Consider the following 15,808-nt stretch of genomic DNA (forward strand, 5'->3'; position numbering starts at 1 on the left):
TTAATTCTATACCACCTCATCAAAATTGCTTAGAGGGTGCTTGGATACAAGGGACTATTTTTAGTCTGACTAAAAATAGTCTCTTTTAGAGGCTAAAGTTCCAAGCACCCCTGACTAAAGAGAGGCTAGGACTAGTCTTGAGGTTAAAATCTTTTAGTCATGGGAAACCTACTAAAATATGTATTAGCTCTCTCTCTCCTCATTTAATTCCTCTCCTTAGTTCTGGATTGGAGGGTTTGGAGGATAATAAATGCTCAATAACTAGATTTTAGTCTCTTTAGTACTTGGATCCAAGCATGAGTGAGACTAGCAAGTTTTAGTCCCACTACTTTTAGTCATGGGACTAAAACGTATCCAAGCATGCTCTTAGTTGGCATGCATAATACTATCTATGATACTCCCGTTACAGGCAGCCTAAGTTACTCCCCACTATGACCAGCCTAACTCCCACCAGAAAAGAAAAGCCGTGGGCCCCACCCGAACCCAACCAGAACAAAAGGAAGCAGCAGCGGCAGAGGCAGACCACCCACCAAGGACCGCGTCCAGGAGAGCGGCGCCTCCCCTCCATAATCTCCATCTCCATCTCCATCTCCCCCCCACCCCGCAGCAGTCGTGTGGGAAGGCGAGCCGAGCTCATACACGCACGCAGCCAGCGTCCCCCTGTTCCTCCATCATCACCACCACCACCACCTCCCCCTACTACCCCTCCTCCACAGCCACAGAGTTCGCTCGCCCGCCCGCCCGCCCATAAAAACAAAAATCTCCCACGCAACCGCACCGATCTCCACCCCCTCCACCCCCACGCGGACGCGGACGAGGCCCAGCGCCGTGCCCGCCACCTTCCCCCGCGCCCGCCACCGCGCCGATCTCGGCCGACGGGGGGCCCCGGCTCGGGCGGGCATGGGCACGTGCGTGTCGCGGCCGAGCGCGTGCGTGGGGAAGCCCAGCACGCCGCGCTCCGGCGAGGCGGCGCGGGCCGGGGGGGCCTCCTCGCGCAGGCGCCGCCGCCGCGGGGGCAAGGGCCGGAGGAAGGCGCCCTCCCGCGCCGCCTCCATGGAGACCATCCAGGAGGCCGAGGGGCCCCCCGACCCCTCCGCCTCGGCCTCCGGCGACTGCCGGACCTACAGCAACCCGGCCTTCCAAGGTGGGTGGGTGGGATGCGCTCCCCGCTGCTTTGCTTTCCGCCAATCGTCCTTTCCGCCTCTGCTTGTTCGGGGCATAGATAGATAGATTTGATCTCGGCCCGGGGGACCATGGGGGGCGTGAGATTGCGCGCGCGCGTCTGTCCTTGTTGGGGATTAAATTAAATTACTGCATCTGCGCATCGTGCGCATCTATCTAGCCACGGCCGGGGACTTTTTTTTTTCGAATCGATCCATCGATCGATTATTGAATTTCACTCGGCGCTGTAATTGGCACTACGGTGGTTAAGTACATGCCAGTTTATTGCGGCCATCAATGGCGATTCGTGGCATTGTACTCTCGCCAGTCCGAATTCTCACCCACCTGACGCTGAATTGGGTACTTCCTTTCCTGCAGTCACCGGGAGCATGGAGGAGGCCTGGTACGACTCCTTCGCCATCAGCGAGTCAGACGGCGAGGACGATTTCCACAGCGTGCAAGATGGTAACTACTCTCCGTATTATACCTCTGCAATGTACTTGCCTGGCTATGCGCCACCATGTGTTGATTTCAAGCCTGTTGAGCTTTTCTGTTTACTCTGCAGATGCCTTTTCACTCAACGGCTTCGAGAACGAAGCCGCATTGAGTATGAGGGATGCCAATGGTGGGAGCTTCAACGGAGCTGAAGACCACCATAGGAAGCCAAGGTCCAGTGAGCTGCCAAAGGGGAATTTGGAGAACGGTGCGAGGCCCTCTGCTAGCCATGAGGATGGGGTGAGTGTTTCAGGTGGTGCTAGCCCAAATAGTGGAGGGATACTGGACAATTGCGGTCTCCTGCCAAATAACTGTTTGCCATGTATGGCCTCTGCTGTTGGTGTGAATGAGAAGAAGAGGGCGCTTTCCACAAGCCCGACTCATTCGATGAAGATGCCTTCGTTGAAGCTTTCCTTCAAGAAGAAGTCCGGGGAAGCCAACCCGTCGTCCACGCTATGTAAGCAGTTCTTCATCCATCATTTGGTCACATAGTTTTTCTCTTCTTCCTAAAAGCTCAATTACACCGGCATCATAAATAAAATTACTAAAGAAACATTTGTGTTTTGTTCAGTGTCTACAAAGGATTTCCTTGAAAGGCCTCTAGCAGGTTCTCAAGTACAGTTATGTTTGCTGGAAAAGAAAGTGCTGAATAGCTGGTCTCATATTGATCCTGGTACATTCAGAGTCCGGGGATCTAACTATCTCAGGTAAACATCATTCACTGATTGTTTTCATAGTACGTACTAGCAACCTTGTTCATTTTCACAATGCACATTTATTTGGGAAGGCTGGATTCTTTTGGGAAGTGACTGACCTTTGGTTCAATTGAAATTCTTCAGGGATAAAAAGAAAGAGCTTGCTCAAAATTGTGCGGCGTACTATCCATTTGGAGTTGATGTATACTTATCGCCGCAAAAACTCCATCATATATCTCGATTTGTCAAGCTTCCTGATATTCAAACCTCCAGCAAACTCCCACCTCTTTTGGTGGTCAATGTACAGGTGTGTTAAGACTCTGCTAAACAGTTACACATTTGTCAAAATATATTCTCAAGAGTTAACAACATTGTTGATTTACTGATTCAGAGCCAAGGTTCTGCCTGCAGTTCCTTTCTAGTGTTTCTTAGTTTCTGTAATAATTACATGTGAAAACTCTTGTTTGTTTGGGTAGAAATATGTGAAGATGTAACTGTGTGTTTTACATCCTTTGAGCCATCTTTTTAGGTTTAGCTGTTATTATGCTTTTAATATGATGTGCAGTTTGTACATAATCAAATAGTAGCATTACAAACGATAGAAGTTATTGTATATTTGTATTTGACAAGGCTGCAACATGTTAGGTATTTGCATTTGATGGATATACCTAGGAGAAAGAGGAACCCGTTACTGATTTAATTAAGTAGTAGAATAGTACGTGGCTATGTGCCAAATTCAAGTTGAAGAGGACTTGAACCTGGTTGGTGGGCAGTCGGCTTGTACATCCACTCCCCCTCCTACCAGTTGCTTATGTGACCCCTGGATGATTAATAGCTGAGACAGTGTGTTCACGACGAATACTTTAACTTTCAAGATAAGGACACTGCTATAAAAAGTAGAGGCCAACGGGGAAAGGAGGTTCTGTGGCTCTGTCTTCAGAAAAAAGCAACCTGATTAAGAGAGGCAATGTCTTGTTCATCCTACAAAAGAAATCAACAAGCTTTAATTTCGCCCCACATGGCTTTGAACTAGGCTCCAAAGAGTCGTTAGTGCTCCCAGTATCAGGTTCCATGATACAAACGGGCATGATAGAGCCCCTGATCAACTGTGTCTAAAGGGTGCCTGAATTCTCTTGCAGTAGTTCAGTAAATTGTCAGTTGAGTAATTAAGATTGACGAATTTGAATTTATGCTTAACTGGAGTGATTTTTTCCTACTGACATTCTTTGCCCCTGTCACATATTAATGAGTGGTTTGACAATGTCGCCTTTTGTGCATTTTTACCAGGTTCCACTATATCCTGCTTCACTCTTTCAGAATGAAACCGATGGGGAAGGCATGAGCTTTGTTTTGTATTTTAGGCTTTCCGAAGGTTACTCAAAAGAGCTTTCACCCTTATTCATAGAGAATATCAGAGTAAGATTTTTGATGGTTCTCATATATTTCACAGCTTCGCCAACTATTTACATTCTGTATATATAAGTTAGCTATATGTAATGAAGATGATAGTTCGGATGCCGTAGTGCAGATGCTATTTGTTTGGTATAATATCCTTATGTTGAGAATGGCCATTTTCTAATCAGTTTCTGAATGTGGTGAAAAATTGATACAATGCCCAGTGAGTAGCTTCTCTAGATGTTTGAAATGGATAAAATAATTAGAATGATATTGTTCAGGAAATATAGAATATTCTTAAGTTGATGAACAAACTTTTCCTGCATTTAAACCTGGGAATACCAGCTTTAGTGATAACTGAAAGGCGATTTCAGGCCTAGAGCTAAAACCTTTATATTTTACAAAGGTAAATAGGTATATACTGCATTTTCTTGTAAGTTATGGGCTGTAGGGTCAACTTTATAGGCATAAACTCTATAGTTGATCAAGATAAAAACTATAAAAGGTGTATTCTACACATTTTCATGCATTGCTGACTGATGGCTGACACTATAAAATGTGGTTTCAGTAAAGGAGGTTTATTCAGGAGTTCAATTTATAAATGATAATCTGCTAATGGCCATCTTTGGCATTTTTAGCAGAGGCACTTTTGCATTTGAAAGCACTCGTGAATTTCTATATGTAGCCAGTCCTTTTCCTGTACTAATTATTTTTAGAAGTCGACAACATTGTGACTCTTCTTGTTTGACTTTCCAAACAGAGGTTGGTTGATGATGATGTAGAAAAAATAAAAGGATTTCCTATGGAAACAAGTATATCATTTCGGGAACGGCTGAAGATACTTGGACGGGTGGCTAATCTGGAGGACCTTCCTTTAAGTGCCGCAGAGAGGAAGCTAATGCATGCATACAACGAGAAGCCTGTGCTTTCTAGACCTCAGCATCAATTTTTCCTGGTTAGTTGTGCTTTTAGTACCTTTCTAGTAGTAGCACTTAGGTAGTGCGCCACCGAGCAACAAGTGCAATGCTATAAGATACCATTAGGTCCTGTACTTTTGTTACTTGTACAAGGAGCGTGAAAGCATTTTATCTTTCTGTGCAGGGTGATAACTACTTCGAGGTTGACATTGACATGCATAGATTTGGCTACATCTCAAGGAAAGGTTTCGAGACATTTCTGGACAGGCTAAAAATATGCATGCTAGATGTTGGGCTAACCATCCAGGTATGCCACTCATACAACTGTTTCTGAGCTAATACCTCCTTTCACTTTGCTATATGCAAAGATAGTTTATTTACTGTGCTCGCTTCTTTCTCACTTTGCAGGGAAACAAACCTGAAGAACTGCCTGAGCAGGTCTTGTGCTGTGTTAGGTTGAACGGGATAGATTATGCAAAGTATCAGCCCCTGATGACAAACGGTGCCTGAACTTGGTGACTTGCAAGGACCAGCTAACCATTGTTTGTTTGGGATCTGGGAGGTGGCCTGATCATGCCAAGGCGCGGCGAGGCCCCTCGAGGTCTCCGGCCAGGAAACCGGAGGCGGACTCGTTGGTCACCGCCGTAAGAAGCGCGAGCGGCTGCATGTAAATCTGTATATCATTACATGAGCTCCGATTGCCTCTGCTGTTGTTGCTGCCCGTGATTCTGGAGTTAGTAAATATGGCTAATTTGCCCGTGGAATGGTAGGTTTAGATGCGCTGTCTCGAAACAAAAAATAGGTAGGGTCGGGCGCACCTGGAACATGAGGAGGATCTGTGGTGAACGCGAGCTGCTTGCAATGGTGTGGAATGTGAACACCGGAGGCGTTGTATAAGTGTAACCCATACCTCATGATCTCACATGAGACGAAAAATAATGGAGCATGTTCTGCAAGCCTGGAACACATGATGTTGAGTTGGTTGGTTCGGAAGTTCCCTGAAGCCTTAACCATCTCCAGCGAGCTTTGCCTGCCCTTGTCTCCACGGGGCTGTTTGGTTCATAGCCACGCATTACCACACTCAGTCACACCTTAAGTTAGTTAGGCTAGTTTGATCAAAGTTAGGTGGTTGTTTCGTTTTAGCCACACCTAAGAGCATCTCCAACAGGCGTTCAAAAAGAGCTCCGCGCACTAAAGTTTTGTTTTTTTGGTGCCGCACAGCTTCAACAGATGCTGTAGCGCTAAAAGTTTTTGGGCGCGTGCTGAAAAACGCTATCGCGCGCAGCATATTTTGGGCTTCGGATTACGCGGGCTTCACAATTTGCACTGTGTGCTTTTTGTGCGCGTGTTTTTGGACGTCTGCAAAAGCGATGTTGGTCCCGGTGCAGCAAAAGTTCTAAAATGGCGCGCTATAACTTTTATTGGGTGCCAAATTTTTGTGCGGCCGTTGGAGATGCTCTAAAGCGATATTCGTTTTGTGAGAAATAAACCCATATGCTACACACGAAAAAGGTGTGGCAAATTCTGTTAGGCAAGTTAAAGTGTGGCTAAGAACTTAAACACCTACTGAAGACAAGTTCAACAGAAAATAGTATGGCAAAGTAATGACAAAGTTAGCCACCAACCAAATCTCTCTCCCAAGTCATCCTTTCTCTGCATCAAACGAGTGCTTCGTTGAGGTTTCGCATGAGTGAGTTGCAGATATAAAGATAGGGTTTACCGACAAAAGAAAATAATGAGTAAGTAACAGAAATAATTGAAGGGGCAAATAGAGGTGTTGTTGTAAATTTTGGAGTTCAAATCATTGGCATATGTCCCTGTTGGAGGGGCATGGATACGGTGTCTCCTCGGGGCAAAATTTCGTGTTTTGACCCTTTTAGCATATGAATTCGGGATCTGACCCCTGTTTGATTTTTTTTAGATTTGATCCTTTTTCCTACCGCCACGAGGCCCGGCGGTAGGATACCTAGCCTACCGCCAGAACCTGCGGCGGTAGGAAACTTATCCACGTCAGCAGCGTTTACGGTCTCCGTCCCCCTCCGTCTCACCCTACCGTCGCTGGTCCTAGCGGTAGCCTGTCCGATCCTACCGGTCCCTGCGGTAGGGTGTGGGAAGTTATAAGTCGCGGGCCGCCCCACCCCTCCCCCTTCTCCCCAACCAGCCGCCCCAAGAACATAGGAGTTCTTCCTCTCGCCCCCTCTCTCATCTCCTCCACTCCCCCCTCTGATCTTCGTCGTTCTTCACCGTTTTTGCGGATCGAGATGGCCCCGAAGAAAGAAAAGTAAGCTCCTTCGATCCCTCCAATTAGTATTAGTCAAATAGCTTCCGATTCGTCGCATTATTTGATTCAAATCACTCCCCTTTTTGAACTAGATTTAAATATTTTGAACCCTAGGATTGATTTAGGTTGATTCTAGATGTTATATTGTGTTAGATATGAACTCTAGTCACTAGTTGGTATGGTTATGTGAAGGTGAACCCTAGTTCATATTATTTTTGGAGGATTTTTTTATATGATGGATGTTGGAGGAATTTATTGTGATATGATAATGCATGTTGATATGCTATGATTCAAGTAGTGGATGTAGTTGGAGAACAAATGTTGAACCCTCAAAATGAACCTAGTTCATAATTTTTTGTGTTAAAAAAATTTATGATATGATGAATATTGGAGATATTTGTTTTGATATAGGATGCATGTGGATGTTATATGATGCAAGTAGTGGATTTTGTTGGAGTAAAAATGGTTAACCCCTCAAGATGAACCCTAGTTCATGGTTTTTGTTTTTGAAAACAATATGATATGATGCATGTTGGATGTTGTTGGAGAAATATGATATGATATGATGCATTTGAACCTTGGTATATGTATTTTATTTATTTATTAACCTTGGTGATTGCATCTTGATATATGTAGCCTAAGAATGATTTATGTTCATGTTCATGTTAAAAATCATGATGAACCCTAGTTGATATGATGAACCTAGGTGATTGCATCTAGATAATACAAGTTAGGTGATGATCCTTCGTGATGAATCATGATGAACCCAATTGATATTTTTTACCACATGATGAACCCTAATTCATATTTCCTAGGTTTAGATTTGTTTGAAGGTGATGAACCCTATTTGATATTTCTAGATAATAAAAGTTAGGTTTATAATTTTTGACCACATGATGAATCCTAGGTTTAGATTTTTTTGAAGGTGATGAACCTTTGTGTGATGAATCTATATGTTTAGGTACGGAAGCTTGGAGAAAGCACCGCCGACTCCATCACCGCCCGCTCCTCCCACTCCTCTCCAGCACATTCCGTCAGAGATGCCGCTCCCGTACATGTACGAGACCTTCCCCGAGCTGCTGCAGCCGGTGGGATCTGTCTCAGACGAGGTCCTAGAGGCGACGAGGGCAAAGCGGTGGCACGAGAGGGCAAAGCAGATCCTCGACGATGTCATGGCTTGGTCGCAGAGCGTGAAGGAGTGGAAGAAAGTGAAGGCAGATGCAAGTATCTGTTGTGTCCGCCGGGAAGCGTGCATTGAAGTTGCGCAGAAGCACGCCAACTATCTCCTGCGCAATTTGGGCCGGAGAATATACTTTGAGAGCAATGCGGAGGAGAGAGCCAGGATGCCACCCCCAAGTGCATCTGCGTTTGATATCATCAACTGGGGAAGGGAGGAGGCGAAAACTCCAGCGGGCAGGGCAAGGTGGGAGTGCTTGAACGGTCGGATGTCGACCAGCATTCCGCCTCCGCCTGAACCGGTGGATCTGCTGCCATTTCTGTCTCCACGGCCCGGGTTAACATACAAGGAGCTCTGAAGATGATGATGTCTGCCCGCTCTTCAAACTTGTCTGAAAATCATCCTATTAGTTTGTCTTGTATCTTTAAATTATGTTCTCAATGAATAATGAAACTATGTGCCTCTTGTAATGCCTTGTGCCTTTCAATTATGCTCTCAACGAATATGAAATTATGTGCTGTCAAATTCAGTTTTTTATTAGTTTGTCTGTCAAATTTAGTTTGAACATTAAGTTAACTTCATGCCATGCCAATTGTTCTTGTCAATATGAGTATACTTTCATGGTAAAAGAAATGAGTATATACTTTCATGTAAAAAAACAGCACAGTTTCTTCAACAACAAAATACAAGATGTGCAAAAAATGCACTGTGATGGGACCCTACCGCCGGGGCGTGTGGCGGTAGGTTTACCCAGCCTACCGCCGGGGCGTGTGGCGGTAGGTTTACCCAGCCTACCGCCGGGTTCTAAGGCGGTAGGGTGCCTCGCCCCACGGCCATGGGTTCTGTGACCAAAAGTGGCAGTTAATGAGCAGTAGGGTTGCACACGCTACCGACAGGGTCGCTGGCGGTAGGCTTGCATTCCCTACCGCCGTTGGCTCTGGCGGTAGCATGTCTGCCAGGTCAGCGCCTGACCGTTTGTGTGACGGCAGCTGCCGTTTCCCTACCACCGAATGTTCTGGCGGTAGGCTATGCAAACCTACCGCCGTAGAGAGTGGCGGTAGCAAAAGGGTCAAATGTCGAAATTTTTCCAAACAGGGGTCAGATCCCGAATTTATACGCTAAAAGGGTCAAAACATGAAATTTTGCCTCTCCTCGGCCAGAAAAGCCTAACCATCGTATTTTTGAGTTTTGGCCACCAAGCCTGAGTCCAAACACTAAGTGTACATCTTGAGACGATCTTCCGGCTTTACAACTGGATGCTCTCGGTGGATCCCAACTGCTTAGAGCAAACACAATAAGGTATAGTCAGCAGGTTGTAAGGATTAAAATAATATTTCTATACTTAGTTGGAGGAGAGAGGATAGGAGAGAGAATGTAAGGGAGCTCACATGCAAGAGCTAGCTGTGTTAGGTGCTCCTAGGCACTATGTGAGAGTAGAAGGTGGGCCATGTATTAATAAAGTAGCACATACTTATAGCCAATTGTTATACATGTTGGCTATGAGGTTGGCTATAGATGACATGTTACTTTCTTATAGCCAACAGTTGACTATACTATTAAGAGTAAGTATAATAAGGTATAGTCAGCAGTTTGTAAGGATTAAAATATTATATGTTTGCGGAGTTGGATGAGAGAGAAGAGGAGAGAGAAGGGAAGCGGGCTGTAGATTAAGAGCCGGCTGCAGCACGTGCTCCAAGAAACAATGTGAGATTGTAAGGTGGGCCATCCATTAGTGAAGTAGTACTACTTTGTAAATAGCTATTATAAATGTTGGCTATTAGGTTGGCTATAGATGATGTGGCAACTTCATATAGCCCATTGTTGGCTATACTATTAACCATGCTCTTAGGAGTCCCCAAACTCCAAGGACTGCGATGAATGATTAGAGAAGGACTTGATGGTCTTGCCGAGGAATAACTCAAATCTTGCTTGAATCTCACTTCTGTTGGACACCCTCACTCCCAATTAGGGTTAGCTCAAATGGTGGTTTGGAGGAGGAGGAGGAGGGGGGCTTTGGATCTCACATCTGGAAATTTTCAGATATTGCCCCTCTCTCACGGGGTAAGGAGTATAAATAGGTCTACCTTAAAATTTGCCATTGCAAAAAAACATCCAAATACTCCAGGAACCAAGTCCAAAAAATTGATCAAAGGAGAAAAAAGGGTGCAAATACAACGTTCAGAAACTTCAACACCCCCACACTACCAACATCATCGACACACTCTAGGGAAGCTGGTCTGTAGTCAATCTCAGGCACTTGTTCGTAGTTAACCTCGAACATTGGTCCGGCCTTCGGGTTCCATTCCAGATACTCCAAGCCCCTCGTCGAGAGACTCAGACTCTGGACATAGGGTCAGAGAAACCCTCAGACACTACGAAGTCCTACTGCAATATGAAGACTCCTAGTTCCACACATCCAATATAAATCCGATTATGTTGTACGTTTTGTTCTGACTTTTGTGGCGACAAAAGGATAAAGTTGAGCAATGTGCGCCTCCCTTTTCTTTCGGCATCCATTCTTATTAGTGTGGCCACCCCATGACTCAAAGTGATTTCACAACACCACAAAACATACGAAAGTTCAAATAAAATTTTGGAAAGCCACCGCCTAAATTCCTTTTACTTTCCGAGGGGAGGGCGTCGATGCCCTGGAACATTCACTTGTGGCACTAAAACATGTTCATATACTTAGCGCACACACACATTAGTGACTTAATTGTTGGATGTTAATTATAAGAATCCATTTAGAGACCTAGATGTCCATTCAAGACTATAACTACAATCGCATGTGCTATAGAAAATGTGGTATTAATGAGAATTAATACATAATACCCTCCCCCAACTACAAACCACTCTTTTTTGTCCTTAAGCTATGAAAGTGACCAAATCGGTTCCTAAACTATTCGGGTGGCTCATCTTATCCTTCTGCCCATGTGGCGGTAAACGTAGCCTGCCAACTGGGTAGATGAAGGTCTTAGCACATGTTGTGGACTGAATTTCCTATTAGTTTGATCGTGATTCATTAACAAACACCTCTTATATATCAAGGGTATTCCAGTTTCGTTTTTTGCTTGTGGAAAATGTTTTGTGCACATCCCTAGTCATGAATCAGCATGCCACGTGTCTAATCATATGATCAAGTTGATGAAAATATGCCCGTCCAGGGCCTGGCTAGGCCACGACAGTGGTGTCCAGCGTTCTGCGGGAGCTTCACGCGTGGTGGTCGGGATGATTTCCCAGACTGTGGTGGCGTCATCCCTCACCCCTTCGGCGCTGTGGTGGCCACCCTATGGCAACTGGAGGATAGTTCTGCGTTGTGGGTTTGGAGTACCGCCTAGATCCGTCCTTAGCGAGCTCTAGTGAGGGCACAACGTGAGTTATGAGGTCGTGAAGGTGGGGCTCAGCGGTAAACGCTTCAGTGGTGGCGTGTGCCTTGCTCTGCCAGTGTCATCGCAGGCGTGCTTAGGCTATGGCGGTGCGGGTAGCCTCTGGGCGAGCTAGCCACTTTGTTGACGTGGTGCGATGGAATGTGTCACATATTGGTGGTTTAGCCTTCTCCTAAGAGGATCATCGAGGTGGAGGGTCTCTGGGCTATAGGCGAAAGCTTTGGTTGAGAGGGGTGGGTACCGGCGACGAAGGCGTCCACGAGTGTCTTTTCCTTCTTGAGGACATTGTCGAAGAGTTCATCTTGACACTAGATCATTATTGGATGGAGCTAGATTTCGTTCACTGATTGAATGGCTGGATACCCTCCCAAGGGATTCGATGCGATGATGGAGATTGGAGCTTTGGGCCAGAGATTTTTCCCAACGGGGGTTGGTGCCGGTGACATTGGCGCCCGTGGGAATCATTTACTTCTCAAAGGCATTGTCAAAGAGTTGGTTCACCCCATCACAGATCTTTTGGCCCTCATTGCTGCTACCTCTTGAGCATGTGTTGGTTTTCCCTTCAAGAGGAAAGGGTGATGCAGCAAAGTAGCGTAAGTATTTCCCTCAGTTTTTGAGAACCAAGGTATCAATCCAGTAGGAGACAACGCACAAGTCACCTAGTACCTGCACAAACAATCAAGAACGTTGCAACCAACGGGATAAAGGGGTTGTCAATCCCTTCACGGTCACTCGCAAAAGTGAGATCTGATAAAGATAGTAAAGTAAATATTTTTGGTATTTTTGTTATATAGATTGGAAAGTAAAGATTGCAAAATAGTAAATGAGATGCGATGTAAATAAAAGAGATGCAATATAATAAGAAAGAGACATGGGGGCCATAGGTTTCACTAGTGGCTTCTCTCAAGGTAGCATGTATTACGGTGGGTGAACAAATTACTGCCGAGCAATTGATAGAAAAGTGCATAGTTATGAGAATATCTAGGCAATGATTATGAATATAGGCATCACGTCCGTGTCAAGTAGATCAAAATGATTCCGCATCTACTACTATTAATCCATACAACGACCGCTATCCAGCATGCATCTAGAGTATTAAGTTCATAAGAACATAGTAACGCATTAAGCAAGATGACATGATGTAGAGGGATAAACTCAAGCAATATGATATAAACCCCATTTTTTATCCTCGATGGCAACAATACAATACGTGCCTTGCTGCCCCTACTATCACTGGGAAAGGACACCACAAGATTGAACCCAAAGCTAAGCACTTCTCCCATTGCAAGAAAGATCAATCTAGTAGGCCAAACTAAACTGATAATTCGAAGAGACTTGCAAAGATATCAAAGCATGCATATAAGCATTCAGAGAAGAACCAAATAATATCCATAGATAATCTTGTTCATAAATCCACAATTCATCGGATCTCAGCAAACACACTGCAAAAGAGTATTACACCGAATAGATCTCTAAGAACATCGAGGAGAACTTGGTATTGAGAATCAAAGAGAGAGAGAAGAAGCCATCTAGCTAATAACTATGGACCCGAAGGTCTATGGTAAACTACTCACGCTTCATCGGAGAGGCTATGGTGTTGATGTAGAAGCCCTCCGTGATCGATTCCCCCTCCGGCAGATCGCCGAAAAAGGCCCCAAGATGGGATCTCACAGGTACAGAAGGTTGCGGCGGTGGAAAAGTGGTTTCGTGGCTCTATGCGGTCGATCTAGGGTATAGGAGTATATATAGGCGAAATAAGTACGTTGGTGGAGGTACGTGGGGCCTACAAGGGTGGGGGGCGCACCCTCCTGCCTTGTGGCTGCCTCACGGAGTTCTAGACTTCCACTCCAAGTCTCCTAGTTTGCTTTCGGTCCAAGAAAGATCATTGCGAAGGTTTCATTCCGTTTGGATTTCGTTTGGTATTCCTTTTCTGCGAAATTCTAAAATAGGCAAAAAAAGAAACTGGCACTGGGCCTCCGGTTAATAGGTTAGTCCCAAAAATAATATAAAAGAGCATATTAAAGCCCATTAAACATCCAAAACAGATAATATAATAGCATGGAATAATAAAAAATTATAGATACGTTGGAGACGTATCATTCATCCCCAAGCATAATTCCTGCTCGTCCACAAGTAGGTAAATGATAAAAAAAAATTGATGTGGAATGCTACCTAACATAATTATCAATGTAATTTTCTTTATTGTGGCATGAATGTTCAGATCCGAAAGATACAAGACAATAGTTTAATATTGACATAAAAATAATAATACTTCAAGCATACTAACAAAGTAATCATGTCTTCTCAAAATAACATGGCCAAAGAAAGCTATCTCTACAAAATCATATAGTTTGGCTATGCTCTATCTTCATCAAAAAAATATTTAAATCATGCACAACACTGATGACAAGCCAAGCAATTGTTTCATACTTTTGACGTTCTCAAACTTTTTCAATCTTCACGTAATACATGAGAGTGAGCCATGGACATAGCACTATAGGTGGAATAGAATGGTGGTTGTGGAGAAGACAAAAAGGAGAAGATAGTCTTACATCAACTAGGAGTATCAACGGGCTATGGAGATGCCCATCAATAGATATTAATGTGAGTGAGTAGGGATTGCCATGCAACGGATGCACTAGAGCAATAAGTGTATGAAAGCTCAAAAATAAACTAAGTGGGTGTGCATCCAACTCGCTTGCTCACGAAGACCTAGGGCATTTTTAGGAAGCCCATCATTGGAATATACAAGCCAAGTTCTATAATGAAAAATTCCCACTAGTATATGAAAGTGACAAAATAGGAGACTCTCTATCATGAAGACCATGGTGCTACTTTGAAGCACAAGTGTGGAAAAAGGACAGTAGCATTGCCCCTTCTCTCTTTTTCTCTCATTTTTTATTTGGGCCTTGTCGGTGTCAAAACCGGCGGATCTCGGGTTCGGGCCCTCTTGATGGAGGTAAAACCCTACGTCCTGCTTGATTAATATTGATGATGTGGGTAGTACAAGAGTAGATCTACCACGAGATCAGAGAGGCTAAACCCTAGAAGCTAGCCTATGGTATGATAATAACTATGGACCCGAAGGTCTGTGGTAAACTACTCACACTTCATCGGAGAGGCTATGGTGTTGATGTAGAAGCCCTCCGTGATCGATTCCCCCTCCGGCAGATCGCCGGAAAAGGCCCCAAGATGGGATCTCACGGGTACAGAAGGTTGCGGCGGTGGAAAAGTGGTTTCGTGGCTCTCTGTGATCGATCTAGGGTATAAGAGTATATATAGGCAAAAGAAGTATGTCGGTGGAGCTATGTGGGGCCCATGAGGGTGGGGGGGGGCGCCTACCCCACCTGGGCGCGCCCTCCTGCCTCGTGGCTGCCTCACGGAGTGCCAGACTTCCACTCCAAGTCTCCTGGTTTGCTTTCGGTCCAAGAAAGATCATCGCGATGGTTTCATTCCGTTTGGATTCCGTTTGGTATTCCTTTTCTGCAAAACTCTAAAATTGGCAAAAAAAAACAGAAACTGGCACTGGGCCTCCGGTTAATAGGTTAGTCACAAAAATAATATAAAAAAGCATATTAAAGCCCATTAAACATCCAAAACAGATAATATAATAGCATGGAACAATAAAAAAATTATAGATATGTTGGATACGTATCAATTGCTTACACGTGGAGCCCAGATCCGGCCCTCCCTGGGCCCGAACCGGGCCGCGCCCGCCCGCTCGCCGCCGATGCTCGCCGTTGCCCGCACGCCGTCGCCCGTCCCGCGCGCCGCCGCCTCGTCCACCACCTCGCCGCATCCCCAAGCTTAGGCTTTTGGTTATCCTTGAATTTTACCTTGGGGTGCCTTGGGAATCCCCAAGCTTAGGCTCTTGCCACTCCATATTCCAAAATCCATCAAATCTTTACCCCAAAACTTCACAACACAAAACTCAACAGAAAATCTTATGAGCTCCGTTAGTATAAGAAAATAAACCACCAATTTAAGGTACTGTAATGAACTCATTCTTTATTTATTTTGGTGTTAAACCTACTGTATTACAACTTCTCTATCGTTCATACCCCCCGATACTAGCCATAGATGCATCAAAATAAGCAAACGACATGCGAAAAACAGAATCTGTCAAAAACAGAACAATCTGTAGCAATCTATAAGTTTTGAATACTTCTGTAACTCCAAAAATTCTAAAAAATTAGGAAGACCAGGAAATTGTTTATATTGATCTACTGAAGTTGTAATTGGTATTTTATCGCACTCTGGTCAAAAATTAAAATTATTTTCGTGAGCGCATACTTTCTGTT

At 44.7% G+C, this 15,808-nt stretch overlaps 1 protein-coding gene across 1 annotated transcript; it reads left to right on the plus strand.

Annotated features, from left to right (window-relative positions):
* The first annotated feature begins 612 nt into the window (after positions 1–612).
* On the plus strand, positions 613–5,619 carry LOC123087217 (uncharacterized). The gene is made up of 9 exons (XM_044509168.1): positions 613–1,144; positions 1,540–1,626; positions 1,727–2,113; positions 2,228–2,363; positions 2,496–2,658; positions 3,639–3,767; positions 4,507–4,701; positions 4,848–4,970; positions 5,072–5,619. Exons 1-9 carry the CDS (start codon positions 901–903, stop codon positions 5,171–5,173), a joined length of 1,566 nt encoding a protein of 521 aa, XP_044365103.1. The 5' UTR covers positions 613–900; the 3' UTR covers positions 5,174–5,619.
* The last annotated feature ends 10,189 nt before the right edge of the window (positions 5,620–15,808 follow it).

Source organism: Triticum aestivum, chromosome 4A (assembly GCF_018294505.1).
Source record: "Triticum aestivum cultivar Chinese Spring chromosome 4A, IWGSC CS RefSeq v2.1, whole genome shotgun sequence".
Lineage (NCBI taxonomy): Eukaryota > Viridiplantae > Streptophyta > Magnoliopsida > Poales > Poaceae > Triticum > Triticum aestivum.

Coding starts and splice junctions, on each gene's coding strand:
- LOC123087217 (XM_044509168.1), top strand. CDS start 901: ATGGGCACGTGCGTGTCGCGGCCGAGCGCGTGCGTGGGGAAGCCCAGC. Junction 2,364..2,495: donor CGGGGATCTAACTATCTCAG/GTAAACATCATT, acceptor GAAATTCTTCAG/GGATAAAAAGAAAGAGCTTG. Junction 3,768..4,506: donor TATTCATAGAGAATATCAGA/GTAAGATTTTTG, acceptor CTTTCCAAACAG/AGGTTGGTTGATGATGATGT.